This window comes from Apaloderma vittatum, unplaced genomic scaffold (assembly GCF_000703405.1).
Source record: "Apaloderma vittatum isolate BGI_N311 unplaced genomic scaffold, ASM70340v1 scaffold9319, whole genome shotgun sequence".
Lineage (NCBI taxonomy): Eukaryota > Metazoa > Chordata > Aves > Trogoniformes > Trogonidae > Apaloderma > Apaloderma vittatum.
Window position 1 is genome coordinate 805 of NW_009735767.1, and position 27,361 is coordinate 28,165.

A 27,361-nucleotide genomic window follows, 5' to 3' on the forward strand; every position below is an offset into this window, starting at 1 on the left:
AGTTCCTGGCCGTGGATATGGCACTCGACCTTGGTAGGGAACCCACTGGTAGTTCGGGCCATCTCGGTGGGCGTAAGGACCAAGAAATACCCTCCTCACATCAGTCATGCTATACATACACACCGCTGACCCCTTGAAGATATTACTAAAAAAGAGGAAAGAAAAAAAAAATCAAACCAGGTTCTTTAAATTATCAGGCGGTTTAACTGAGTGGAAGCGCTTTGGGAATAGCAGCTTGTTGCTTTCTAATTTACTGCATGTGCTGATTATCAAAACTCTGACAAGCTCTCAGAGCAATCCTAACTCACCTCCTGTGAAAGTTCAGCATAACTGATACGATCTCTCAGATGGTTTTGCGAAGCAGATGGCTGCTATTCCACTCTTTAAGACGTATTGTCCCCAGAAGGCCAAAGCCCTAGTTTGAACAAACTTCAGCAGGGCTGTCCCCAGAGGCCTATTCAGTTCTTCCCTACACTTCACATTTTTCTTTATGTTTTTTTAGCAGCCTCTTCCGTCATTTGGGCAGCACATACGCAAACTTCAGGGTTGTTTCTTACCTTGAGATTTCTTACAGAGGACAGTAAGGACTTGTAAATCTCCCTCTTCTATGCCTGGTGATCACTAGAAACATTCTTTCTGCTTAGAAACTAAAACTTCAGTCCTTCACAGATAAAAGTGGCAACACAACCAGTACTGCAACCATCCTCAGGCCAAAACTACAAGTATCAGTTTGTTCTTGGTGAAAGCACAGTAAAACCACAACATTCAAGTCACAGTTATATGTGGTTCAATAACAAACTTTTGAAAGATCGTAAAACATTCCAGTTTTCATCAATATTTTTTCACTAATATCTCCTTGTGTAGCTAGTTTCTCAAACCACAGTTGTTTTTTTTAATTTTACCCTGCCCCCAAACAAGCATGTATTTATGCACGTGTTATTTCTTCCAGGTTTGTGTGGAAAGGGCTACAAATTCTATAAAAAGCCAATTCAATGGCAAGAACAGCCTGAGAAACTGACAGTCTTTGTGATTACCAGCTTCAGAGTGATGATGTACATTGCTCATAAGAAAAGAGACCTAATTCATTACTTCTTACTGCCACTGACTGCTCAGTTCAAAGGTTAAGAAAATTTTGTGTTTCTTAAAAACATTTGTAACAAAGAGACCTCTTTAAAACGAGCAGCCACTCAAGTTTCCATGCAGGTAAAATGACACATTCTATACCTGGAAGTTGTAAACACTCCATAGACTATTGGATTTTTGGGGTCTTTTGAGTTCATTAGGAATACATCCTCTGTAACAAGAACAAGAAACAGCAAAGAAAACTAAGTTAAATTCAAATGGATAATACCTGAAAATATTTTGCTATTCAGAGCCATTTCTGCCACTTACGTAATTCATCAAAGTGCGTGTCAATGCCATTGGGTCCTGGCACAGAACAAATCAGGCGTGCTTTGAGGAAAGTTGTCCACTTGTTAACAAGGCTCCTGTGTCCACCAAAGTCATTCTAATAACAAAAGTATTTTGCAATAATATCTAGTAAGTTTTTGTTTGAAGTATCAACAGAGTGCAGAGAAAATACAGTAAAGAACCACAAGATGCTACTTACAGAAAACAGATAAAATAATATACTTTCTACATAAAAAACATTATTATGTTGTCAAATACACTAATTATGAATTGTTTTTAGGGTTTTTTTACATTGTATCATGACATATTTCATAGTAGCATATCACTTAAAAAAACCAACAAAATCCCCACATCTCTTCACATATTGTAAAATGAATATTACAATATGAATTGTAATATGAATATTAAAATATGAATTGTAATAACACTGGAGAAAGACAGGCAGAATGTTTTGCTCCAGAGCTCTCAGGCTGTCATGAGCTGTTAAAGCTGAAGGAATGTATTATTCTTTACCGGGCAGCAAAAAGGTAGAAATGCAAGTTGCAAGTGAACAAAGTAGATAAAAGCGCCAGAACAGCGGGATCAGTTTCATAGCTGTAAAACTTGTGCACCAAAAGCTCCATGCTTATAAAATATTTGGTTTTCAAGCAACTACCTATGGATTTGAGGAGAAAAATTGAAACTGCGCTTATGAATTAACATGAAACTTTACTATTGGCAAAGGTACAACATTTTTCCTTATATTTTCATCTGCAGAAATCTTTTTAAAGGTCTGTTAGAAAAATATTTGGTCATTTTTCAGTGTGGATGAGGGACTCATTAAAGGTCTTCTGAATAGTTGCCCATTTCTACAGCTAAACTTAAGCCACTGTTTCATTAAATAGAATCTTCCTTTGGCTCTGTTTTAAAGATTTTCACTAATGTGAGAATGGAAAGGTATTAACATTCCTTTAAAAAGTGAATTCTTCAAATGCTTTTAGCCTACCTGGAAGTATTATACTTCCTGTAAAAGATTCTCTCTTTTACAGACACATTCTAAGCGTCAGAAGATACTTAAAACCTTTTAAAAATCATCATTCATGAAGCTTCCTCAGACAGAGGAGAAGTGAATAGTATACCTGTAGGTGTGTTATCCCCTATTTTTTACTTGGGATGATGTCTTAGAACAATGCCAGTGTTAATACAAAGTGTACTTTACAGGCACAAAAATGCAGTTTTTAAAATCACTTGCAAAGTATCCTGCAAGTGTACTCAAGGTGACACGAAGAAGTCATCATTTTACCTTGCAGATCTGCCCTATCCTGGCATGAGTGGCTTTTCCCGTGTGCTCTCCATCAATTGCGTTTTCACGGAAGAAGAAATAAATTTTGTCATCTTCTGGATTGTCACTCTCTGGTATCAGGTGAGCACTAATAAACCTGGGATCTGAGAAGACAATGCCATTGTGCATGTTACTACTTCACGAACTGAATCATTTGCCTTCTAAATTGTGACCTTGCTTGCCAAAAATCAGTCTTTGAATCAAAGAGCAAATGCTAGGTATGTCATCACTCATTAACATTCGTCTTATCTTTAATAGAGATGTTTGCCAGATATTTAATGAAGAGATCTTAAATATTGGAGCAATTAAACACACATGCCATCTCTTTACAAATGGTTATATAACACTACAGCATGGCTTCCTAATTCCATGTATTTGCTGCTGACATTTTTCTTGTTTCTGGATATTTTAACTTTGGTAGCAAAAATAAAAAAAATATAAAGAAAGTATTTTATATCTAGGACAGTATTAATGTGTTACTATCAAAAAATCAGCAAAAAAATAGTTTTAATTGATCTTGTCTAATTCCACATTATGATACCCCAAGCCCCAACATTTTTGTCTTGTTTTCAGAAGAGAAATTAATTTCTGAATTTCTATTCAAGTTCTTGAAATACCTTGTCTTGTCATTTTTTATTTTTCTTTTGTATAATACATTAATTTCTTGACAATTACAGTGATAGTATTATCTGACGATAAATAAGACAAATCAACAAATGAAAATATACAAAATGCAGACATATTGATCAGTTACGTAAAATGGTGGAAAGAAGTTTTGGGAGAGAATTTCATAGAAATCATAATAGTAAATTCATACAAGTGGTGAGTCTGGCTCATCACTGTGTTTTACAGGGATATTTCAGCTGGTGTCTTTCACTATATTTGGAAAAAGAAGACATATCCAACAGATTTACCAGTCTGTTTTATAATCATTTTACATCCTGCTGGGATAATTAACTGTGAACTATATTTAACTACTCAGAGTCCTGTTCCTATGTGAAATTATAAGCTATTTTAGTGTCATGCATTAACATCTTTTCAGTGAATGTTTATTGCTATACAGTCATGGAAATAACGAACTGTACTTTGTTTTGCCAGTTTGCACTAGCTGTCCTGTGAAACCCTTTGCCTTATTAAGGATGGCAGCATTGTAAGTAATATATTTTGATATATTTATATATGCATGTACGTGTTCAAATGCTTCTATTTTATGAGTACATAGTGCATAATTTTGTGCATGTGTATATATTCTCATGTACTCTCTGTGTATGTATATATGTATATAAATACATACACAGTACATAAGAATGATTATACTGACTTAGACCAAGGTTTACTTAGATGAATATGCAGACCCTGACATTGTCCAGAAGTAATTATCTGGGAAAAAGAAAGAATATGGTAAGTACAGATAACACTCTCCCAGAATAATCTCCAGTGTAGCTGATTCCCTGAGCTTGGTTGTTTTCTACGTGCTTCGTAACTCTCAATAGATTTTTCATCCAGTTATCTGCATAGACTCTTCTTGAATTCATGCATATTTCCAGCATTCTTAGTGTCCTTTTGGACTTGGTTCCTCATGTACACAATTTAGAGAACTAAAATCTACTTGTGATTTCATGTTTTGAACATCCATCTCACTAACATCATTTGGTACCTCTTAATTCTTACGTTGGAAATACTCACAGTGTTCAAGATACGGATTAATTGTGCTCTTATACAAGGGTTATAGCAATGCTCTTTGTTGAATTCTTTGCTCTTTTTCTATTAACTTCTAGTATTTAATATAGATTTGTCAGTTCCTAAGGAGTAATATAAAATTTTTATGGAACTTCATGTGCCATAACCCCAGATCCTCATTTTTCATTGGTCATGTTCAGTCCAGAGTCCATCGTTTTATATGTGAAGATAGGAATGTTTTCCTCATGGTTTTCCCCATGGTTTATCACTACATCATTCATCAAGTATAATTTAATTTGTCATTTGATTGCTTTGCTACCCAGTTGCATAAGATCCTTTTGTAATTCTTCACAGTCTTCCTTTGTCTTACTATGTTGAATAACTTGGTATCGTGTGAAAAATTTTCTCATCCTGATGCTCAAGCTCTTTTTCAGGTTATTCATGAACACATTGAACAACACAGGCCATGGAACAGATCTTTGTGAAACTGTGTCTGTTACCTATTGTCTATTAAAATAAATCTTTTTAGACCTCTGAGAACATCAAAAATTCGTAAGGAGCTTAAGCTCTCCATTCCAAACCCCAGTAACTTAAGCTAATATATTTGCTTTCTTTCTTTCTAGCATGCATTTAATAGCTTTCAGGTAACACTGATATGTGGTCCAAGACAAATAGACTACATTGTACCATTGCAAATATCTATTTTTTATATATATAATCTACCAGGGCCTTGAATTCAACTTGTATCACAAGAAACACAAGGCTACAGCTGGAAAATTTCTGCATCACAGCCTCTGTAAGGATATATCAGAGAAAGAGGATACCTATCAGTAGACATTGTTATGGACTACTGGATCTGGAGACCTTCTTGTCTGAATACATTGTTTTTACAATCTTAAGGTCTTAATGAAAAAGGGTAAAAATATCATTTAACCAAAACCTAAATAGATTCCCAAATGGTTCAATGATTTGTTTCTAGCACAATGGGTTTTGTAAATCACAAGATATCAAATTCTAAAATAAATCACTATTTTATCAGGCATCAAAATCTAACTTTACATTGGCCTATGAAGATACTGTGGGGAGTCCTATTTGAGTAAATAATATTGCTGATATAGTACAGGTTATATAAACTTGCCCTCGGTTAGCATATTATTATTCTTTTCTTTCCCTTTCATAACTTTTCGAGTGAACCTAGAAACAGTAAGAGAGTCTAGTATTAAAGCTGGATTGATAAAAGAATGACAGAATATTAGTTTAAAAAATTGAAAACATGTATTTTAAAATAATTGTCAGAGTGGTAGCAGAGGAGAGAGATGTGAGGAAGGCAGATATAACTATTGCTGTAGCCACTGCGCATGTGAATATGCTTTGTATACATTTCTTACCAGGGCTCATCTGGGATTATTTCAGATTTTCAATTAGGGATTAGTAATCCTAACTACATTCCTGAAAATAAAGTGGTCACACTGCCTTATATTAGAACACATCCATTGTACATCATGGAACGGTTTTTGTTGAATAACACTGGTGTTTCTTACTGAGCAAACCTCACACTGTTTCACCATCTGGTTAAATCGATGTGTTTTAGTCAATAAAAGAGTGTTTCTTCATGCTCTAGGGCCCTTGCTTTTGTTACCTGGTCATGTTTGATTTTTTCCCTTCTTCGTACAACAGATCTATGTCTATGCAATGAAGCAAAGAAAGGAAGAACAGGCTGCACTTGCGCTGTTGCAAATAGAAATATATTCATTTCTGTTCAGAACGAATATTATGATCATAAAAGCAACATCATGATTATATGTGTGAAGAGGGAGAGAAACGTGGTTGATAATTTTGTAGGTTATAAAACTAAGAAGCGAGTGGTGTGAACTAGTGATCTGGAGCGTGTTCTTCATTGTTTCATTAGCGGAGGAGCTGTTTGACTTGCCTGAGGCTTAACGCACACTTGCATTTAACTCCAGGGCTTCAGACCACGCTTACAACTAACTGTTTAGGGTCATGATGAATCAATCAGCCAGATGGCCAGCAGTCACGCAACACAGGCCTCTCTGTGGACTACACAGAATATTTTTATTGCTCTTTTTTGAAGAGGGGAAGGGAGATGTTGTCCGCGGATGAGGGACTACTCCTTGACTCTCCTAATTGCTCACCCATGCAGCAGAAGAAAGAATGTCATCCATGAATGTGTATGTTCAAGTATTGAGACTGCCCTGCCTCACCCTGCAAAATTAAACAGGTTCTGTATCAAGGAGTCCCCATGGGAAGCCTAAAATAATTCAGTCAGGGTTGACCTATTTCATATATCCAACACAGCCGCAAAAGAAGTGCTGGAATGAACTTTTACCAAATAAAAAGTGTGTTTTTCATCCAAATCCATTGGTGACAATTGTAAAAGTTGGTGCACTGCAGCTGTCGTGGGTAGATAGGTTGACTTAAAATTTCTTAAAATTTCTGTCCATTCTGTGACCCTCAAACTGTCTCCAGTTAGTGGGGCACTCAGAAATTCTATTACGACAGTTCAACACTTTCTTGCTTAAAAGCAGTCACTTGCTGGCTAAAAGTCCAGAAAGCATGTTTTGGGAAAATTAATTTAAGAAATAATTTGATGGCAAATATTTTGCAGTGATTCATTGTTTTTTTGTAAAAAATACAAGCTGACAATGTGGAAGAGTGCTTTAAAAAACAGTATACATCAAACAAACGTGTCTGAAACATGTTTAAGCATGATCAAAGGAGAAACAAAGCCACAGCATAAACACGATCAAAATAAAATTACAGCTAAAAACACTTCTCTGATCTTGTAGCCAATGTGAACAAGCTAAAAATACAAACTTGGATTTTTTATTTAAAACAATCAGCCTCAAGAAGCAAATTATTAAAGCACACACCTTTTTCGGTCTCCTTTTTCCAGTTGTCTTGGCTGTAGGGCTATTCCTCAGATCCCACACGACACCTTTGTAGCACCACATTTTGTGTGCCCTCCTTGCAATTACCAGCTCTGCAGACATTTCCCTGGCAGCAGCCCATTAAACTGTCCTTCACGAGAAATCTGGCTCTTTATGAAAATGACACCTTGGTCCAGCTGCCTTTATGATTTATATGCCATTGTTTGCTTAGTTAAGTAATGGAAACATGTTTTGCCTGTTTCAGCACTTCAGGTTGAGAAAAATGCTCAGGAAAATCAATCTGTGTTTGTTCTTTTGCAAGTGTTACTCTTCAGCAGCAACAATCATACACACATGCACCCACCCCAATAGCAAGAAAGAATAAAAGTCATAAATTGGATTTCTAACCAAATTGTATTAGCATTTTAATGAATATCTATAAACTTGAAGGCACAGAAATTACCTTTGGCTGTCAAGACTGAGTAAACTGAGGGAACAGAAGCTGGGGTCATCTCTTCATCACCTGACAGAAGCCAAACGGCAGTTCTCTCAGGAAATGTTTTCTAAATAGTTTGAACTGGATGCCCCTATTATTGTATATTTATGGTCAAAATGACTAATTTATCAGTTCACAGCAAGAAAATTCTAGGAAACTAGGGAAATTTTATGCTCAGTAAAACTTCAATTGCTATAATTTAATGAGAAGTACTGGAGGGTGACTGGGGCCCTGAGGAGAAGAACAAGACAAGGGAAGCTGGAATTAAAAATTTAACAACAACAAAAATAGACAGCTACTCAGGACTTCGTAACTGTGCACAGTGCCTGTCCACTGAGACTCAGCACAGAGAGCCAAGCACTGCCCTCAGAAAATCAGAACTTGCAATCACAGCAAGCTCTGCTACCCACAGAGCGGAGGATTTGCAGCACCAGTCACAAACGGGCACTTGCAGGGCCCGCTCCACAAGGTCACCGGAGGACAACGTTTTTAATATGTGTTGGTGAGAGAGCTAAGCTGGTTGGTAGTTTTGCACACTCAAATGTAGTTTACAAACACCAAAGCTTTTACTGATGTCCTTCCCAAGTCCCTTTATTTTAATTCTTCAACTTTCACATCCCTCTTGTAGCTGATGACTCAGGAAAACACAGTGGAGCTCTCATGGATTGACCTCTTACAGCGAAGGTCCTCGGCATCAGACCACATCCTCAAGGTGGGAAAGCTCTTTGTGCAAGGGATAACTTGTGGCTTTTACAGAGCTAATATAAGGGTTGAGTGGTAACGTATTGTCAGATGCTGACATGGAAGGTAGTACCAGGGCTGAACCACAGAGCAGAGACCTAATTTAAAAATGCTGTTTTCAAAGCCATGGGTAGGCAGAGGTGGATGTGTGGCCTGCAGATCGTGCGTGATTGAGATGTTAGCAGCAGTCACAAGGTAAGAAGCCCTGTGGTCACTCACTGAGGTTGCAGTGGAAATTCTCAAAAGAAAGAGTTTTATAGCTTGGTGATATTCATCAAGCTGTTTGTCTTTGAGGTAAGCCAGAGTAATGCTGAGGAATGATGATCTTAAAACAGTGTTAGCTATGACAGCTTCTTCTTAAAAGTCATATCCTGCTTGTCAGTTTTTCAGATACTACTAAAAACAATTTTGATGACATAGATTATAATATGGGCTAAAAAGCTCAAGGTTTATCTAAGGCTTCTTGTAATTTCAATTCCATACACATTCTTTTTCTCACTCAAAACTATTTTCAAAATGGAGAAAAACAATCTCTGCAAAAATTCACTGTTCTGTTTCAGTGGTGACTTGTGGGATTTTTTTTGTGACATAAAGACATTACAGATTTTCAAGGATTAAAGTTATTAAAAAGAATATTAATATATCAGTCTTGCATTATTTCAATATATAGATGAAACAACATACCAAAAAAAAAAGTCAGACATTAAAAAGACCTATGTGTAAATTCTGGCATATCTCAGTTCTACTCTTACATATAAAGCAACAGGAATCTAGTCGTTGTGGCTTTTCAGTGCTTTAACCTTGAGTGCCACCAATGGATCATTCTCATTGTGAAAGACATTAAATCTGAATTAAGTAGTGGAGGGTTTTTATGGTATTATACAACTATAATTGGGGAAAAAGCAAAGAAGGGCAAGTGTAATTCAGAGTATTAACAAAATACTAAGGCATATAATCACAGGCTGGCTTGATAACTATAAGGAGAAGTAAAGAACTTTGGAAGGTGACCATGAGCCAGCAATGTGCCCTCATGGCCAAGAAGGCCAATGGCATCCTGGGGTGTATTAGAAGGGGAGTAGCTAGCAGGTTGAGAGAGGTTCTCCTGCTCCTCTGCTCTGCCCTGGTGAGGCCACATCTGGAATATTGTGTCCAGTTCTGGGCCCCTCAGCTCAAGAGAGACAGGGAACTGCTGGAGAGAGTCCAGCGCAGAGCCACAAAGATGACGAAGGGAGTGGAACATCTCCCTTCCAAGCAAAGGCTGAAGGAGCTGGGTCTCTTTAGCTTGGAGAAGAGGAGGCTGAGGGGTGACCTCATTAATATTTATAAATATGTCAAGGGGGAGAGTCAGGAGGATGGAGCCAGGTGGCGTCCAATGACAGGACAAGGGGCAATGGGATCAAGCTGGAACATAGGATGTTCCACAAAAATATTAGAAAAAACTTTTTCACTGTTAGGGTGACAGAGCACTGGCACAGGCTGCCCAGGGAGGTTGTGGACTCTCCTTCTTTGGAGACATTCCGAACCCACTTGGACACATTCCTGTGTGACCTGCTCTAGGTGATCCTGCTCTGGCAGGGGGGCTGGACTGAATGATCTTTTGAGGTCCTTTCCAACCCCTGACATTCTGTGATTCTGCGATTCTATGTTGGTCAATGAGCTCTTGGCTGCACCTCTGGAAGAGCCAGAGAGGGGCTGGAAGCAGCCCAGGGCAGCAGGAACAAATGACCTTAAGAGGAGCACAACCTTAATTTGAGGCACTTAACACTTGTAAAGTAGTGTAAATGAGCCTCTGAGTACCAGCCCAGGCTTAAATCTCTAGGCAGTGCCACTACCCTGAGATCTCTCTCCTCGTCTGCCTTAGAGGCATAATTAGATATGAGTGTTTCTTGGGAGTAACATTGTAGGAAGAAAAACGTTGATCTTTGATGCAATTATTAGTTTCTGAAGCCTTTGTTCTAAAAAAAACACAATAGTTTTGATTCCCTATAATGACTAATTATATGGTGAAGAAAAGTGAATGCAAAAGTTCAGTAAAATTATAGCTTAATTCTTAACATAAATTAGATTTCTCACAAAACAATGCTTATGATCTACCCAACCTATTTAATTTAAAAGACGTGATTATTATCTCTTTACCGAACAACAACCAAAATTAACACCTCTCTTTCATTGCTGACTATGTTTTAAGGTGTTGTATATCTATCAACACTGTTAATTTTAAACTGATTTATTTGTCCCTCAGAGAATAATTGGGCAACTGAGAAAACTGGTGCCATTCACAGAACAGGAAGGAAGGCATGCAGCATATTGTGTCCGTTTAGGAATACTTTAATCTCAATTCTCTGTATTTCTTAACCTCTCTGCAGAAAAAGCTAATGAGAGTTCCAGCTAAGAGCCTGTTTCTTCCTCTCTTAGTCATTTATCTGAAATTTTTGACATTGACGCTTGGAAATAAAAACACTGGAAAGTCTCTGCCTGAAGTGTGTAACCTAGATCTTTAGAGCTCTGGATGAGTGACAAAACCTAAACATCACAATCTTTATGTTAAAAATTGATGTATTAGGGGAGGAAGTAGAGCATGGAGGCACTGAAGACAAAAGATGTTTCTGATTTGGGGTGTTGCACACTTTTGGTGTGGTATGAGACTGCCTTTTGTAAGCTCTGAAGATTCACAGGTGAAACACAAGTCCTTGGAGTGCTCAAGTGGTTTATGGTAGATGACTCAAAACTCAAGAGACCAAACCTGTTCCTCTCCACTAACGTGATTTTCTCAGGCCTTCCAGAATGGTGAGAGATGTGTGGTTACATCTGGACGGAATATTCTTCTCTTTTCAACTTGGAAATAAGAGGGTAAAAGAGCATGTCCTGAAGGCAGAGAGAGACGATACTACAGCAACACCATCAGCCAAATTCCTGACATGTTGCAGGAGACAAGTTCCTGGCTCAGTGTAAGGAAAAGCTGGGGATTAATAAGCAAACATATTTCACAGAATCATAGAATGTGTTGGGTTGGAAGGGACCTTTAAAGGTCATCTAATCCAATCCCCCTGCAGTGAGCAGTGACATCTTTAACTAGATCAGGTTGCTCAGAGCCCCATCCAGCCTGACCTTGAATGTCTCCAGGGATGGAGCCTCCTCCACTTCTCTGGGCAATCCATGCCAGTGTTTCACCACTTCGTAGTAAAGACCTTCTTCCTAATTTCTAATCTAAATCTACCTTGCTCTAGTTTAAAAACCATTGCCCCTCATCCTATTGCTGCATGCCCTTGCAAGCAGTCCCTCCCCAGCTTTCCTGTAGCCCCTTCAGGTACTAGAAGGATACTATAAAGTCTCCCCAGAGCTTTCTTGTCTCTGAGTTCAACAACTCCAACTCTCTCAGCCTGTCTTCACAGGAGAGGTGCTCCAGCCCTTTGATCATTTTTGTGGCCCTCTGTGGACCTGCTTCAACAGGTTAATGTTCTTCTTGTGTTGAGGGCTCCTCAGCTGGACACAGCACCCAGGCGAGGTCTCACCAGAGCAGAGCAGAGGGGCAGAATCACCTCTCTCCATCTGCTGGTCATGCTTCTTCTGATGCAGCCCAAGTTATGATTGGCCTTTTGCGCTGTGAGCACACATTGTTGGCTCATGTCCAGCTTTTCATCCACCAGTACCCCCAACTTGTTTTCTGCAGGGCCACTCTCTACTATTTCAGTGATGGGAAAGTTGGACAGCCTTCAGCAGTGTAACTGGCAAAAGCATGAAACCCCAAACTGAACAGCAGTGGCTTGACAAGTATGTCTTCAGGCTCCATATACCTCTTGAGACCTAAACTCTTAAGATTTCTCTAACAGAAATTTGCGCACAACACTGTCTCCAGCAGGACCCTTTGCCCACAAATATGGCTCGTGTGTCAAAAATCATCTATTTTCAAAATAGGAAGACAATTTCCAAATTTTGTACTGTCAGGTTCAATTTATAGTGTATGAAAAGGGTTATGTAGCTGCAAAAACAATCTTCTTCCTGATGTTATGTCAAAAAACTGGACAGGACTCTGCCATCATCCCAGTTCTCAGTGAGGTATGGTCATTCCTTGGGAAATGATCATCAGCCTCAGCCAGTTCCCAGGGAATGACCCAGCAGACAACACTCCTGTAGCAATTTCCTAACCTATCCAATCTCCTATAATTTAATTTATTTGTTAAATCCTTTAGATTTAGCCACAAAGCTGAGGTCATTTTGTCAAACTATGAAAAAGGTTTTGTTGTTATAATTAACTTTTACAGCCAGTGTAAAGTCACTTGACACAAAATCCATTACAATAAGATTAATGAAGGATGGCAGCAAAGACTGAAGAAAGGGCAGGGTGAATGACTGGTTTTAACTGATCCGTCATTGTAGTCCAGCAACATAAAATTCAGTAAGCAGATGCCAAACCCCTCAGCACAATCTGGGGTGTTCAGTATGATAACATCAGTTATGACAACCTCTTTCAGTAGTCATGTGAGCATAGTTTGTAATTGCAACTTAATTCATCCTCTGTCAACATAAGGTACTAACAGGATTTGTACCCAGGTGAAATAATGTACTGGTTTACTGATGATGTGAAACAGTTCTGCTCATTAAAGAGAAAAAAGAAAAAAAAGCATTTGGATACCACAGGTGTGATGAAAACCATGGAGTTGCTTCAGATAGAAAAGTCTTGCAACGTTACTTTTTAGGCTTATCTGTCAGAAAGTTGTTCTCAAATTCTGATCAATTGGTATGTACTTTTATTCTATACAAGGAAATTCTCTTTTAATTTTTTATTCTTTGACAGCATTTCAGAAATATTTGATGTACTATTGTGACTTTTAAGAATGAAAAACTTGTTGGAGTGGCATTGTATCATACTCAAAGTTTTAGTGTTTTTTAAAAGCAGTGAGGGAGGAATTTACAGCACACATGCTTGTAATACATAAACAGCAGGGAGAGGACCTAGCAGAAAGTTTAGCAAAAGTATATAAAAGAATGAAATGCAGTAGAAAATGAGAAAGTGTGAAATGTTTTTTTAAAGAATGCTTTCCACCGACAGGTCTGGCAAAAAAAAAAAAAAAAAAGCTGAAAGTATGTCAAATATCGAGCAGAACTGAGTATTAATAATGACAATCCATTTACACAGTCTTGTGAAAAAAAGCTGATGACTCACTAGTCCACATAAAGTATCTCATAGGAAGGTTTTGCACCTTTCCCTCTTATGAAGCTCCTTCTGACTTTAGTGGAAATTCCTTTAGAAAAACCGGAGAATAGGAAACAGAGACTGAAGGTGTGGGTAAGTGAAGAGAGCTGTGCCCCGTGACTGTCAGATTTTAAAGTGTGTCAAATGTTATCATAGAGCTCAGGAAATATGATTAATCTCACTGACATCAGTGGAACAATTTTACTATCTATAAGGGTATTGAATTTTGCTCAAGTGGCAGTAAAAGAATCAATAAACACCAATCCTCAGATATAAGGTCATATTCACAGATAATGTATTATCCCTGAATGCTTTCAACTATTTCTTATGAGCGGTGGAATGAATGGGAAAAACATGTAATCCAGTCTTTAAAATAACTTTTCTTCTGTTTTTCTGAATGATCAACTGTAAAAAGGCTTTGTCCCTGAAAGGTTATCTGGTTTCTTCTTATATCAACTCATCTAATAAAATCTTCCTACAAATCTTGCTCTGCTTATTTGAACAGAAAACTTTACAAACCTACCATCAGGAAATGAAATTTATATGTATAAACATATGTTAAAAATGCTCTTTTCCATAATCTGGGAATCTAACAAAAACACAGCCCAGCCTATTGCTTTAAAAGGTAAATCTGAAAGGGAATTATTTTATCTTCATTTACTTAGTATGCTTGTGGCAGCTCCAAGTGCTCAGGAACATCAAATTCTGCTGGTTGTCCTACAAGAGACAGATGTCTCAAAGTTTTCCAGTTTAACCCTTGCCTTTGTAAGAGGTAATTTTCCCTGATAACAATACAAGGCGACTCACCTTCCTAACATGTGAAACATTCATCCTATAGCCACCCGTGATAGGGATCTGAGAACAGAGGGAAAAGAGCTAAAAAGGCTTATCAAATGGCAGTCTAATTTTGGTGTTTTTTTCTCAGCAGTCTTTTGGATATGGAAAATTTCAGACAGCACTGCTGCTTTTGAGACTGAATTTGAGGCTCTTAAAAGCAAAGTTACCACATTTCAATAATAAAGTAATTTATCTGTATGTTATCCTATCTCCTGAGTCACTCACTGCTTCTGACTATCAACTACCAGCTGGTGAATACCTCTATGCTTTGACATATCTTCAATATTACCATAAACCTTACTGTGTCTTTTTTTTTTTTTTTTTACTGTATGGTATGTAAAAGCACCTATCTATACGTTTAGAAAATCAAATCTAACCGCCAGCTATTCAGCAAGGATACAGTAATATAAGTCTGTGGAATTCACTCGAATAGCAAGGGATGGGATGCGTTAGACACCATTCTGAAATGTAAAAGCTAGGCTTTGAAGCCTGAGATAATTAATATAGAGCGCTCTAAAGATCAATGAGGGAAAAGAAGTACTGCTTTGGCAGTGCACCAAAATGGAAAGTTCAGGATTTTGACAGTTTGCACTGTCAAAACTTAAGGGCATCAAATGAAGAATCATTTGTCAAGCTTTATTTCTTTTGTGTGTTTTTGTTCTGTCCATCATATCTGATAACAGCAATTCTGTGAAAAAGGTATTTGGGGCTTATTTGTTTATTTTATCTGTTACTTAGTCAAATATGTTACCTTTAGAAGTGAAAAATAAGTATCCATTTGTCTCTCCCATTTGACCTTTTCTCTTCTTGTTGTCTCTTTATACCAGAGCATGAATAAGGCTCTATGGGCTAAATGATGCTGGTGTGACATCTGTGTCACCTTTTTGTTTTGTACGTGTTGCCTGGTGGAACCTGGGGAGGAACCCAGCGCAGTGGCTCAAGTGGTGCTAGAACAGCAGCTATCCGGGAAACGCCGCGTTTGCAGAACTAAATGAAGAAAAATCACTGGAAGCTTTTGCACCAGTTTAAACCCTGAAAAGGATGAAAACTGCTCTGCTGGGAAATTACATGTCATATTAAATATATACTTTTGTAACTAGGGGTTTTCTCTCCTCTTCTCCTGAAAGCCTACAGAAATATGGAGATGTCTTACAGTTAGAGCACAAAAGGGTCATCAGGATGAAAGATTTGATATAGCATTTCAGAAATAACAAAACCATAAAGTCTGCAAGCAGTTAACAAATCTAAATTTAACTACAACAGATGTTCTATCTAGATTTCTTGATCTTACATGCTCTTTGTGCCTACCTAATCACAAAGTATCGCATTAGGCCCAGACCTGCTGTGGCAGAGTCAGCTCTGTAACTCTGCTAAATACAGAAGTCGGAATACATCCCTGAGAATGGAGTTTAAGATCAGCTTTGCAATTCTTTGCTAGTGTGGCTTTTGAATTATGATCCTGAACTACTGGAATGTGTTATCAATGTTTTAAATATGTTAATGTTTCCACTTTGTTGTAAAAATAGGCAGTATTTAGCAATCTAGTACCAGCCATCAGTCTGATATCAGCCATGACATTATTTAATTTTCAGAATCACAGAGGTTAAAGCTCACTGAACTATAAACAGTTGGAAACATGGAGTGTAATCCCAAGGCACAGGTCTGCACAAGCTGTAATTTAAATCATATTGCATGCTAAGCTGAAAAGGCAGTGCAGGTCCCAGAGGGCATGAATAAATCTGCAGTCACTGATTTGCCACACACATTTGTGTTGGGATTCTGTAACTGTGCAAATGTGACGTCTTCCTTTAGTGCAGATGACGTGTCATCTACTGAGATTTGTAATTAAATAACCCAAAGAACAAAAGCAATTACTTAGCCTTACAAGCATTCAGACTGGAATTTACACAATTTCATGAACAAAGAGAAGGGGAAGTTACAGAGACAGAGAGAAAGGGAAGCTTTGAGTCTGAAACTTAATTCAGTTGTGTCTGCCAGCTGAGATTTTAATGTATAGACCAGGTATTCAAATACCTGGCTTACTTTGAACTAATAATTCCACCAGTGCAAACTCCACTCTGAAGTGGATGTTTCTCCATCTAAAGAGCCAATTATGTTTCCAGCTGGCTACGTGCCACTTCAGGTGCCGGCTTTGAGCAATCAGTTGTGTTAATTGCAAGCAACACTGAATGCCTTTTGGGACAAGCAATTCACGGTTCAGGAATGTTAGTGTAAAGGGGGGTTAGGTTCAGCCCCATTACCAAGAACAAATCACAATGTTTGTATAGGTTGCAGACTAACAGTTTTAATTTTCTGGAAGGGTGAAAAGGGGTAGGAACAGACTAAGGGGATGTATCCTCACACTATTAACTCTACTGGGTGTGCTGGCACCTCAGTTACTTGATGGGCTGGTGGTGAAGCCCTTCATATTTTCAGTTTAGCAGCCCTGTCCTCCCATGTCCCTAGTTCTGTCAGGTATTCTGATCCAGGCCAATAAGGCCAACGTGTTGGCTCAAGAGAAGACTATATCAACTGCCCATGAACACCGTCTCCTCCACATTCGTTTTCATTTTCCTTCTTCCTATTTGTCATACTGTGAAAATAATAATTTTTAAATGTGCAGGGGTTGTTTGACATAAAGGAATTCTTATAGGGGCATAAAAGTGAATGGATGTTGAAAAGCATATTTATATTAAAGAAAAACATTGAAGAAACAAAGCATATTAATGAAATGAGCTGAGCACTGCAGTGAGTAGAAATTAGCATATTTTTCTTGGCTGCATTAGTTATCCTAATTTATTACTAGCTACAGATCTGATCTGTGTTTTTTTAGTATCTAACTTTTGTCTCAGTACCTAAGTAACAAGTTCTAGCTAGTCTGTCGGTTTGCAAGCACTGATTTCTAGTATGTTTGTCCACGAGTCTCAGAACCAACACTATTTAAAAGAAGAAACCTGCCCAAATGTTGGAGGTGATGAACTGGAAGCTTGGATTGAATCATGAGAGATAAAGGGAGTCAGTGTGTGGTGGGGAGGAACTGGTAGAAATCTCAAAGTCTGAAGGTGCTAAGAAACAGTGTGGAGGCTCAGGAAGTGTCTCCAGTACCCTTTAGAGGCTCAGTCCCTGGTGTCCCACATGGCTGTATAAAGAAAATGTCTTAATACAAAGCCATCTTATTTCTCCCTTTAACACAGACCAAAACATTGCCAAACACTTTTGCGTCTGAAGCTGTGAATTTCATTAGGTTCAATGCAGTGCACTCAGCACTCTCTATTTTTGTGTGGCTCAGACCTCTAATTCTCCCCCCAACGCCCCACGACCAGCGTGCTCTAGTCACATCACACTTAACCTTTGCCTTGGCTTCTCAAAAAAGAATTTGTTTCACTCTATTCACGGCTTCAACAGTTTGGCAAACTGCACTTGAGTGCCGCGCTGGGCCTTTATATTGAACACACTAATCTGATTGTTTTTCCACTCTACAAACTTTGGGTCAACAATCAAGCTGCTGCCAGAAACTAATTAATTTGCAAACAGGCCCCATTTTCACAGGGGGAGAGCTTTTGAAACCTATGTCAGTAGAGCTGGTCACACCATGGTGACATGCATTGTCATGGCATCCACTTTTCTGGGTAATTCTCCTCACTAATTTTTCACCACACACATGAACTCAAATTACCCAGTCAACAGTAAATCTCTATTGAATGCCCACCAAACTCTGGATGTGGTAGCCTGAGAAGAGGAAATTGGTATTGACAGGGTCAACATTCATTAAATTGATGGCTAGGGCAGAAGAGAAAAAAAACAAAACACCACAAAACACCACAAGAACATAGAAAAAAAAAAGATTCAGATGTATGTCATATCCCAATGAAAGGGGCTGTAACAGACCCATTCCAGCTTTGTTTAAATCAATTAGTATTCTGCTGTGTGATTCCTTACAAGCAGATTTCTGCTTAACTTTTCTTGAAAAAACTGGTTGGTTACTTTTGTGAACAGGAAAGGAGGCACAGATTTGCAGCTGAAAGTCACTGTTTTCCAAGCACCAGGGCTGTGATGAGCCCTCATAGAGCTCTCAGAGATCATGGGAAACCTATTTGAATTTGCAGGGCCTGTAACACATAGGCTTTGTCTTTGGCATCCTCCCACCTAATCTGAAGTTTCCTATTCCTTAAACTGATTTAGATCTTTGTAAAAATAATAATTACAAAGAAACCCATGATCTTTAAAGTGGGGCCTACACCAAAAGCAAAGCAAATGCAGTCTTAGAACCTGAACACTACACTTGTCACAGAATCACAGAATCACAGAATGTTAGGGACTGGAAGAGACTTCGAAAGATCATCTAGTCCAATCCCCCCGCTGGAGCAGGAACACCTAGATGATGTTACACAGGAAGGCATCCAGGTGGGTTTTGAATGTCTCCAGAGAAGGAGACTCCACCACCTCCCTGGGCAGCCTGTGCCAGTGCTCTATTACCCTTACTGAGAAGAAGATTCTTCTCAAATTTAGGTGGAACCTCTTGTGTTCCAGTTTAAACCCACTACCCCTCGTCCTACCATTGGTTGTCACCGAGAAGAGCTTTGGTCCATCCTCGTGACACTCACCCCTTACACATTTATAAACATTAATTAGGTCACCCCTCAGTCTCCTGTTCTCCAAACTAAAGAGACCCAGCTCCCTCAGCCTTTCCTCATAAGGGAGATGCTTCACTCCCTTAACCATCTTGGTTGCTCTACGCTGGACTCTCTCCAGCAGTTCCTTATCCTTCTTAAACTGAGGGGCCCAGAACTGGACACAATATTCCAGATGTGGTCTACTTTTCTTCCCCTACTGAAATTCATTTCCAGAGCAAGAGGAGAGGCTTCCTATGAACTAAGGCATGTGGGTCATGGTTGCATTTACACATATACATATAGATAGATATGGTCATTTTAATCATGTATTAACTGAAAGTAAGCTTTCTACTAGAGATTATAGCCACAGCTACCACTGCTTGAGTTATACCTTGAGTTTGTTGCCTTCCTTACGCACACCTACCATCACTTTACCAAGTTGTCCATTGCCAACTCTATGAGTTATTCATTGAAATGGATACATACAAATAAACAATTCTTCTTAGTTTAAAAATAAAATAAATAAAAAAGAAAGCTCTCTAGCAAACACAGAATATCACTGGGAAAAAATAGGACAACTGGTAATCAGATAATTGGTGGGGTTTATTACGCCCTATGAGAAGGGTACAGAGCTGGAGACATATAGGATCAAGAGTGTTACTGCTGGAATGCACTCATGCAGATGGGTTTTTACACAGCTCCTGCTGCTGGAAGTGGAAGATGAGACTCTGATTTGTTCATTTAAAGCTACATCTATAAAAAGTAACTCACCTGGATCATCAGATTTGATTCCAAACACCCAAGAGAGATCACCCAGTTTGCCCTGTACAGTCAGGTGCACTGATTTATCGATATCTAGCACCTAGGCAGAGCTTGTTCTGGCTCATTCAGCCAATTTCTTCTCCAGAAAAGTCAGAGCTTGAGTGATGGGAAGCGCTACACTCCCAGGTCTCACCCTGACATGAAGGTCATGAGGATTTACTGCATTGTCACCTAGATATATTCACCATTGATATCAGCCTCCTAAAATTCAGCAGTTCTGAAGCACATCATCAACAGATCGTTTCAGTGCACATGGGTGCGTGTAGATCCCCAAGCTGGCAATGACTTTCAAGTCTCTGTTTAAGAGAGAAACACTGCACTAATTTGTTTGGGACTGGGGTACTATCCCATTGTGCTTCTTTGGAGAGCCCAGAACTTCTGTCCTAAAAATGCACTGCATGCAGCAGACAAAATTCTCTGGTCTCCAGCGGAAAAAGTGCACAAATTACTCTGAGCTCCCCCAGCATTTTTGATCTTCTATGCTCTAACAGAAGAGCCACAGTATGAACTGCAGCAATGTACAACTTCTAATCTACACTCTAAGCTACCATTATTTTGGTGTGGATAATAAGGCTGACCAAGTTAAAACCAATAAATGAGCTTATGGTTAACCATGTGATATACACATATTCTAAGTCAGGTGTTCCTGGACTAATTTGTACCATCTTAACTTCCCCAAGTATACTGTGGCTATGGCTCAGACCAATGTGTTTACTGATGCAAGGCTTTTTGCCCCAGGTCATATTCTCTAGAGTGTCAGGAAGTCTTCAAAATGTGCGGTCAGACCAGGGGAATGTCCTCATCTGCTTCATCTTTCTCACACAGTTTTTCCACTCCAGCCTCAAAACTTACCCTTTGACTACTTTTATCAGTTTTCATACCTAAATGCAACAAAAACTCACCCACAGCACTGAAATTCAATAAAGAAAACAGCCTGAGTCTAGACCAGGAGGGACAGGGATGTGGGGAGGAGAGAATGAGGGAGAGAGACATCTATTTCCTAAATGTATTTAATATAATTTCATTTAGGACACTTGATAGGAGATGATAATTTTTCTGGTTGTCTTTACCCACCATCTTCACATTCTTCCTCAGATTCACAGGAACTGTAAAGCACATGGTCTAATTGCTACTTGGTCTTTTCATTTCCGAATTAAATGTTTCTCTTACTTTGCATAAAGGTACAGGGAGCAGTTATCAGACAGGATGAGTCAACCGATTCAAATATATGAATAATTTCTCATCAAGTATTCAGCTGGACCTGTGGTTTCCTAAGCTATAACTATTTCAAGTTAGTGACAGTATAAATGGCAAGTTCATTAAGACAGAAGTAATCATTTTGAGATTTCAGAAATTCTACATTTCTTTCAAAAGAAAAAGAACGTGTTGCAATTAAAATGTATAGAGAAAAGATTTATTAGATTGGAAGGAGAAAAAAACAATTTAAAATTCATATTCAGTCGCTCAAATTTGGCTCTAAAGACTTAAGGGAGAAAAAACCCAAACTGTAAATTGAGTTTGTATGCCATTCTGTTCACATTATCATGCCACCGTCACCATAGTTTCTGAGTACTTTCTAGCACTGTGTTAGGTGACATTAGCATTTGTCACACATGGAATTTATCAGTGTGAAATTATTTATTACTATTCTTAGAAATGAAGATAATGGGAATGAGGGTGGGAGGGTGTATTGAGTGAGAAATGAGACTTGCATATATGGACATGTTTTGTTCCTGCAAGGGTTGGAGTTTTCATGCCTGTATAAATAGTGGTGGGAAAGTGGAGGACTTGGTCCACACCAGCCTACATGATAGGAGAAATCAGCTGACTAATTTCCTTTAAATATAGAAATCTATATTTTAAATGCAAGAGAACCTTGTGGGGAATAAAAAAACACAACCAAAAGAGCAACAATAAAAAACACACACAAAAAAATCCCCTCACTCTTTTCCCTAATAAAGTTGTTTAAATATGCTCTTGTAAAGTTATGGGAATGCAGACCTGGAAGAAACTTCTTAGTCTACTCACCGCAGTCTCTTGCAATGTCACCTAAGTGTGCCACATGAGAACATGTTGTCCAAGTTCCTCTTACTACCAGCTAGGCTGCCTCACTGACTACTTCTATTGGGCATCTTTTTCTAATTTCATTCCCCCTACGGTTTAAGGGCTCTTATTTGAAGACTAAATACATCCTTTGCCTGTTTTCTTCCTGGAGATTTATTGTACTTGTAGCATCTGCCACCTTTCTCCAAGAATGCCTCAGATGTACTTTATGAAACAACTCTCAGGTACCAGTGAGGCTGTGTACTGTCTGTGCTTGCAGGTCAGCCAGTTTCCACACCTGCTTACCTTTGTGGAATGTATTTTAGTGCCTTCTGTATATCTGGATTGGGAATGTGTAGAAGATGAGCTGGAAAGTGGGAAACTAGGAAGGCATTTAGGGCCAAGGGTGTGACACAAAAGAAGGAGGCGTCAGTGGGAATGTATAGGTGGGGAAAGGGCTTGGTGTGGGTGACTAAAGGCAAGTTAGAGATTCAAGGATCCAGCAAAGGACCACATCCAAGTCTCAGCAAGAGTAGTGGCAAAAGAACAAATATTCACTTCTAAACATCTTTACACATTTAATACATTTTATTAGAGAGGTAAAAATCCTGTAAACTAGCTACAATCTTGACTTTCTATTGCTATATACAGTACAATATATATGTTAACTCAAAATAATGTTTGCACGTTGCCAATGCTGGGACATCCTACAAACTACCAAGAGCAGAAGAAACATAAAGTGATGGCTAAAGTTCTGTATGAATGCAAGCAGAGTATCAAGTCCACGTTTCCTGCCTGGGAGCCTGTGAAATTTAAGAGAGCATTTTCTTTTTTATTGAACAGTCGCTCAGCTTCTATAATTCTCAGCTGTTTATGTAACCGTAAAGTAAAGATTACCAAGGACAATAACCCCAGAGGACTAAGCACAGCTACTACCCCATTTTAAAAATTAAGCCATGAAAAGTATGCTAAAATAATATCAGAGAGATTGTTTAAACCCATAAAAAGTAAATAAATTCCAAGCCAAGGCTGCAAATCCAGACTGATAGTCTCTCTTAACCCCAGGCCTAGCAAGGAAGGTGAGCAAGGCCAGTTCTCCCTCCATTTTCTGGGGCGCAAACCAGATTCATAATACTATCTTAATGCAGCTTTTGTGATTTCATTTCCTTTCAAATCTACTGCAGCCCAACTCTGTTTTGCTTTTAAAATAAATGTTTATGGCTACTCATTTTACCAAATGTTAACAACTTAAGGCCAGATCCCCTGTGCTCAAGTCAGGGAAGATGAGAGCAGCTCCAAGCTTTGCTTCCACTCCCTTAACCCTCAGCTCAAAAACCTGCCTTCAGTACATTGCTTTTGCATTGCTTAGCATTTGCTTTGGTACACTGCACTGCCATTTCTGCCTGTTTGCCTCCAGCCATGCCCTCAGCCCTTGCGTGAATGCTGCTGTGGATGATGTACAGCAAAAGCTCGTCTTTTTTTTTCTTTTTTTTTTTTAATTGCTGCAGCATTTCACAGAAGCAGGACCTCATCTATGTTTTCTTGAAACAGCAGCAGCTTCTGATGGCTCTGAACTACAAGAGGCATGTTTAAAGGAAAACATGAGGTTTGCCTATAGGCAAGATTCTCCAAGGTATATGTATACGATCAAAGACATAGCAAAGCTGGACAGGAGACTTTTTTTTCAACTTCAGGATTTTTTTTCTAAGAGTTCAAAATTATTCTTGACCCTAGCTGGCATCAGCTAATACTGTCAAAGCTTTTTGTGTAGAGAAACACCATGCACTTACCAGAGGAGGCAATAACACCCAAGGCGAGCATATACATGGCTTATAACAAAGTACATGATTCAGTCCAGGGCACTGAACTGTGGCTTTTCTTATCCAAGATGAGTTCCCTGAGCACCAACTCATTTTACTGTGTTTTTGCAAATGCCTCCAAGTCACATCTGGCCAACTCTGTATCAATAATTAAATACACACTGCTACAGTGACTGATGTATGGTTCTCTACCTTCTAGATGAATGCCTCAACTACGTCGCTATAGAATCAGTCTCCCCTGCTTTATTTGGCTTGGTGATTGTTTAATTATTTATACAAAGTGAAATGTCTTTAAAAGCCTGTGAGTATTTAATACCTTTAAAAGACTTTAAATGTCTGTAAGAGCTGCTGGTCAGCACCTTCCTTTGGGCTGGGCACAGTTCAAAGCCCTCTTCCTATCAACATTTAACTTCTTACAGAAGGTGGAGCATCTCCAAAAGGTTACTGTGTGATCTCTGTAGGAACTCTGCATTCCTATTTATACTTAGTCACTCTGTTCAGTGTTGTCCCACTTTCACACCAGCTTGGAATGATACCTAAATTTTAGGAAAAGTTTGCAAGCTCTTCACATGCAACTCATTTCTCCTCTCCATTTTTGGTACCAAGCAGCTGTTTTTTCTGCACCATGTCAGCTCTGAACTTAGCCTTAGTATGGGAAAAGTAGTTTCAATTTCCTTCTCTTAATGAAGTAAACATGAGGGAGGACTTTAAACTGGCTATCTCACTGCCTAGCAATTAAACTCCATGGGGATGAGGATTTCTCTTTGCAAGTTTGATGAGATCTGTCATTCTTATCCAGCTTTCAGTATATGTCCATTAGAACAGTGGATTTTAACCTGAGGCTAAGCACACTGTAGAAAGCATCTAGGAAAGCAAACACACCACTACACAGCAATTCATGTATAAAGGTCTGTAAACTTAAATTTCAGAACTAGTTCATACAGATCTTTAAGAAAGTAGAGTATACCTCATCCTTCAGTGAGAGCTTGTTCAATTAAAAGTACTTTACATACATGCAAACACAATGCTTCTTTTATAATTATATTTAAAAAGAGACAAACGAAAAAAGAAAAAAAATAAAGGACTGGCATGCCTGCAGAGTTTCAAACCCAAACAATTATAATTTTTGGATTTCCCTGTTAGATGTTGAAATCAGGAGTACTGTGTGGCAAGGCTGCCAAGATGTTATCACTGGGAAATTGACAGTAAAGTCTTAAAGCCTTTAATAGGAACACTGCAGTGCAGATTTTAAGCAAGCCAACCTTTCCATATTAGGAAGGCAAAATTATTAAGTTGCTACAGAAAGATAGATTTCAAAAAGTACCTAAGGATCATTCTCTCTTAAATACAGAAAATTATGAGAATAATTTCTAAAGGCCTCAGTTTGATTGTTACCTTTTTTTAAAAAGAAAATACCATGAAACTTTCCATGCAGGCATATAGAGTTGAAAATCATCTTCACCCTGTGATATCATAAATACTACTTTCTACCTTTATACTCATTTTGGACAACACTTAAATTCTAGAGAGCTTGAGGTTCGTCAGCTCTTTATGTGCAACTATCTTCTCCTCCTCATCTTGAGCACAAAGCAGTTGTGATTTCTGCCCCCTGTCAGATGTACACTTGGTGCTAATTTGGGAAAAGCAGTTCTCACATTTAGTGCTGAAAGACTGATAACCGAATCCACAAAGGAATGACACATTTTCAGCGATGAAGTACAGGGGCTGTGGACAATGGCTGTGCTTTCCCACTGCATAAATCCTCCTGACTCAGCTGTCATTGTGCAAATCTACTGCACAAAAGCAGATTTTGCTTGCATGATTGGAGTTTATGTCATCATGACTATCATAACAAAAGTGGGTGTTTTGTTGTCTTTAACACATTATTACTCTACCAGGTACCAAGACAGATGGATATGTCTATAACCTTTGTACTTTACTGTCTCTTGAAGTCCAGAAATCTCATCTATTATTATAACAAAATAACACAATGAGCAATATTTCTGGGTTACTGGACAAGCATGGACTGTAGAAATGACATGTGATAGACCTGATTCTGTTCTCACAGTAGTCCACATGAATTACAACGAAACTAAATTTAACTAGACAAACATCCGATTTATACAACTTGTCCTATTACAATACAGATTCATACAACTCCTCATACGCACATTTATCTGATGCATACAGTCAATGTACATGTCATATATATAATTGTTTATCCAACTTGCAATAGTACTTTTTGGTTTTAATAATGAGTCAGGGATTGGTTTTGTTACAGATTGTATATACAGCTAATATGATAACCAGTATCGTACTGGAAGTTCCTGACTGTAGCTAATAAGAAACTGTGTTGTTAAAACATAGTCTGCTCTTACATGCTAAAAATTTGTGTGAACAGTTTGCAGTAAATTGCAAAACCACATAAGGAAATCTGGACCTAAGCACAGACATAAATAATGTGCCTAAGAGTGAAAAGTATATAAGAGCAATATACTCTGTGAATTCAGAAACAGGAGTGCAGACACAAGCTGTGTGTACAGCAAAAGCAGCTAGTTAACTCTTATAAAATTAAAATATAAATTAACTCAGAGTAACCACAGTTAGTATTACTGGCTCACTTAAATCAAATGTCAGCTGTTTCAGATGATGAATTCACATTTCTAAAATGCTCATATCCTTGTATAGCTAGAGCCAAGTGTAATTTCCATTTAAGCTATTCAAATTTTTAGTTCAGTAGAACTTGGATAGAGTACTCAGATGCATTTTAAGTATTTTGGTGCACGAAGTCAAAACCAGATTTTCTCTAAAACTTTCCCTTTCTCTGCATACACACATATAAAAAACTACAGGCCTGATTAATAATATCCACACAATAAGGCAAACTCTTATGCCTTGTTAAACTATTAGATATTCTTAAACCAAACAGTTTGGAATGCCCAAGACCCCTTTCACTTTTTCCCAACTATTGACAACTCTGGCCTGCTCAGGAAGCTCTGCTGATTCACTGTTTGCTGGACAGTGGTGGTCAGTGTCAGATTCTCTTGAATCTAGGAAAAAATTGAAGCCTTTACAAGGCACAGTCCTGTCCAAGTGTGTTGACGTGTGGCTGATGCCTCCACAAACCTCAAGCTTCTGTCCAACTTGTGCTCGACAGCAATCTGCTCCTGTGGCACGACTGTGTTAGTTGCAGTGTATGTTTTAAATTTAATCACGCTCCACAAATCTCAATGTAATTAAACCAAAAATGCTTCTTTATAAATCACTTTCAATTAGTTTAACTGTTTTAAGACAAAATTCTGTTCCAAATAAAAGAAGGGGATATATGTCACAGATGTTGCTGGAATTAAGCTGTGTACTAGACTTTAATGGCTAGATGAACATAACTGGATAAATGTACATTTTACATACCATTTAGCCACCGAGAGTCATGCTGCTCTGTTCTGATTGGATGATGATGCCCCAGAGTTCGAAAAATGGCAAAGTCCCTGCCCAT

General features: G+C 38.5%; 1 protein-coding gene across 1 annotated transcript; it reads right to left on the reverse strand.

The window, feature by feature from the left end:
- LOC104269369 (semaphorin-3A-like) lies at positions 1 to 27,361 on the reverse strand (the record flags this gene model as incomplete). The annotated part of the gene is made up of 5 exons (XM_009876710.1): positions 27,277 to 27,361; positions 2,693 to 2,835; positions 1,393 to 1,507; positions 1,225 to 1,294; positions 1 to 145 (listed from the first exon to the last, which is right to left on the reverse strand). Coding segments are annotated over exons 1-5 (558 nt in total), but the record flags the coding sequence as incomplete, so codon positions are not given.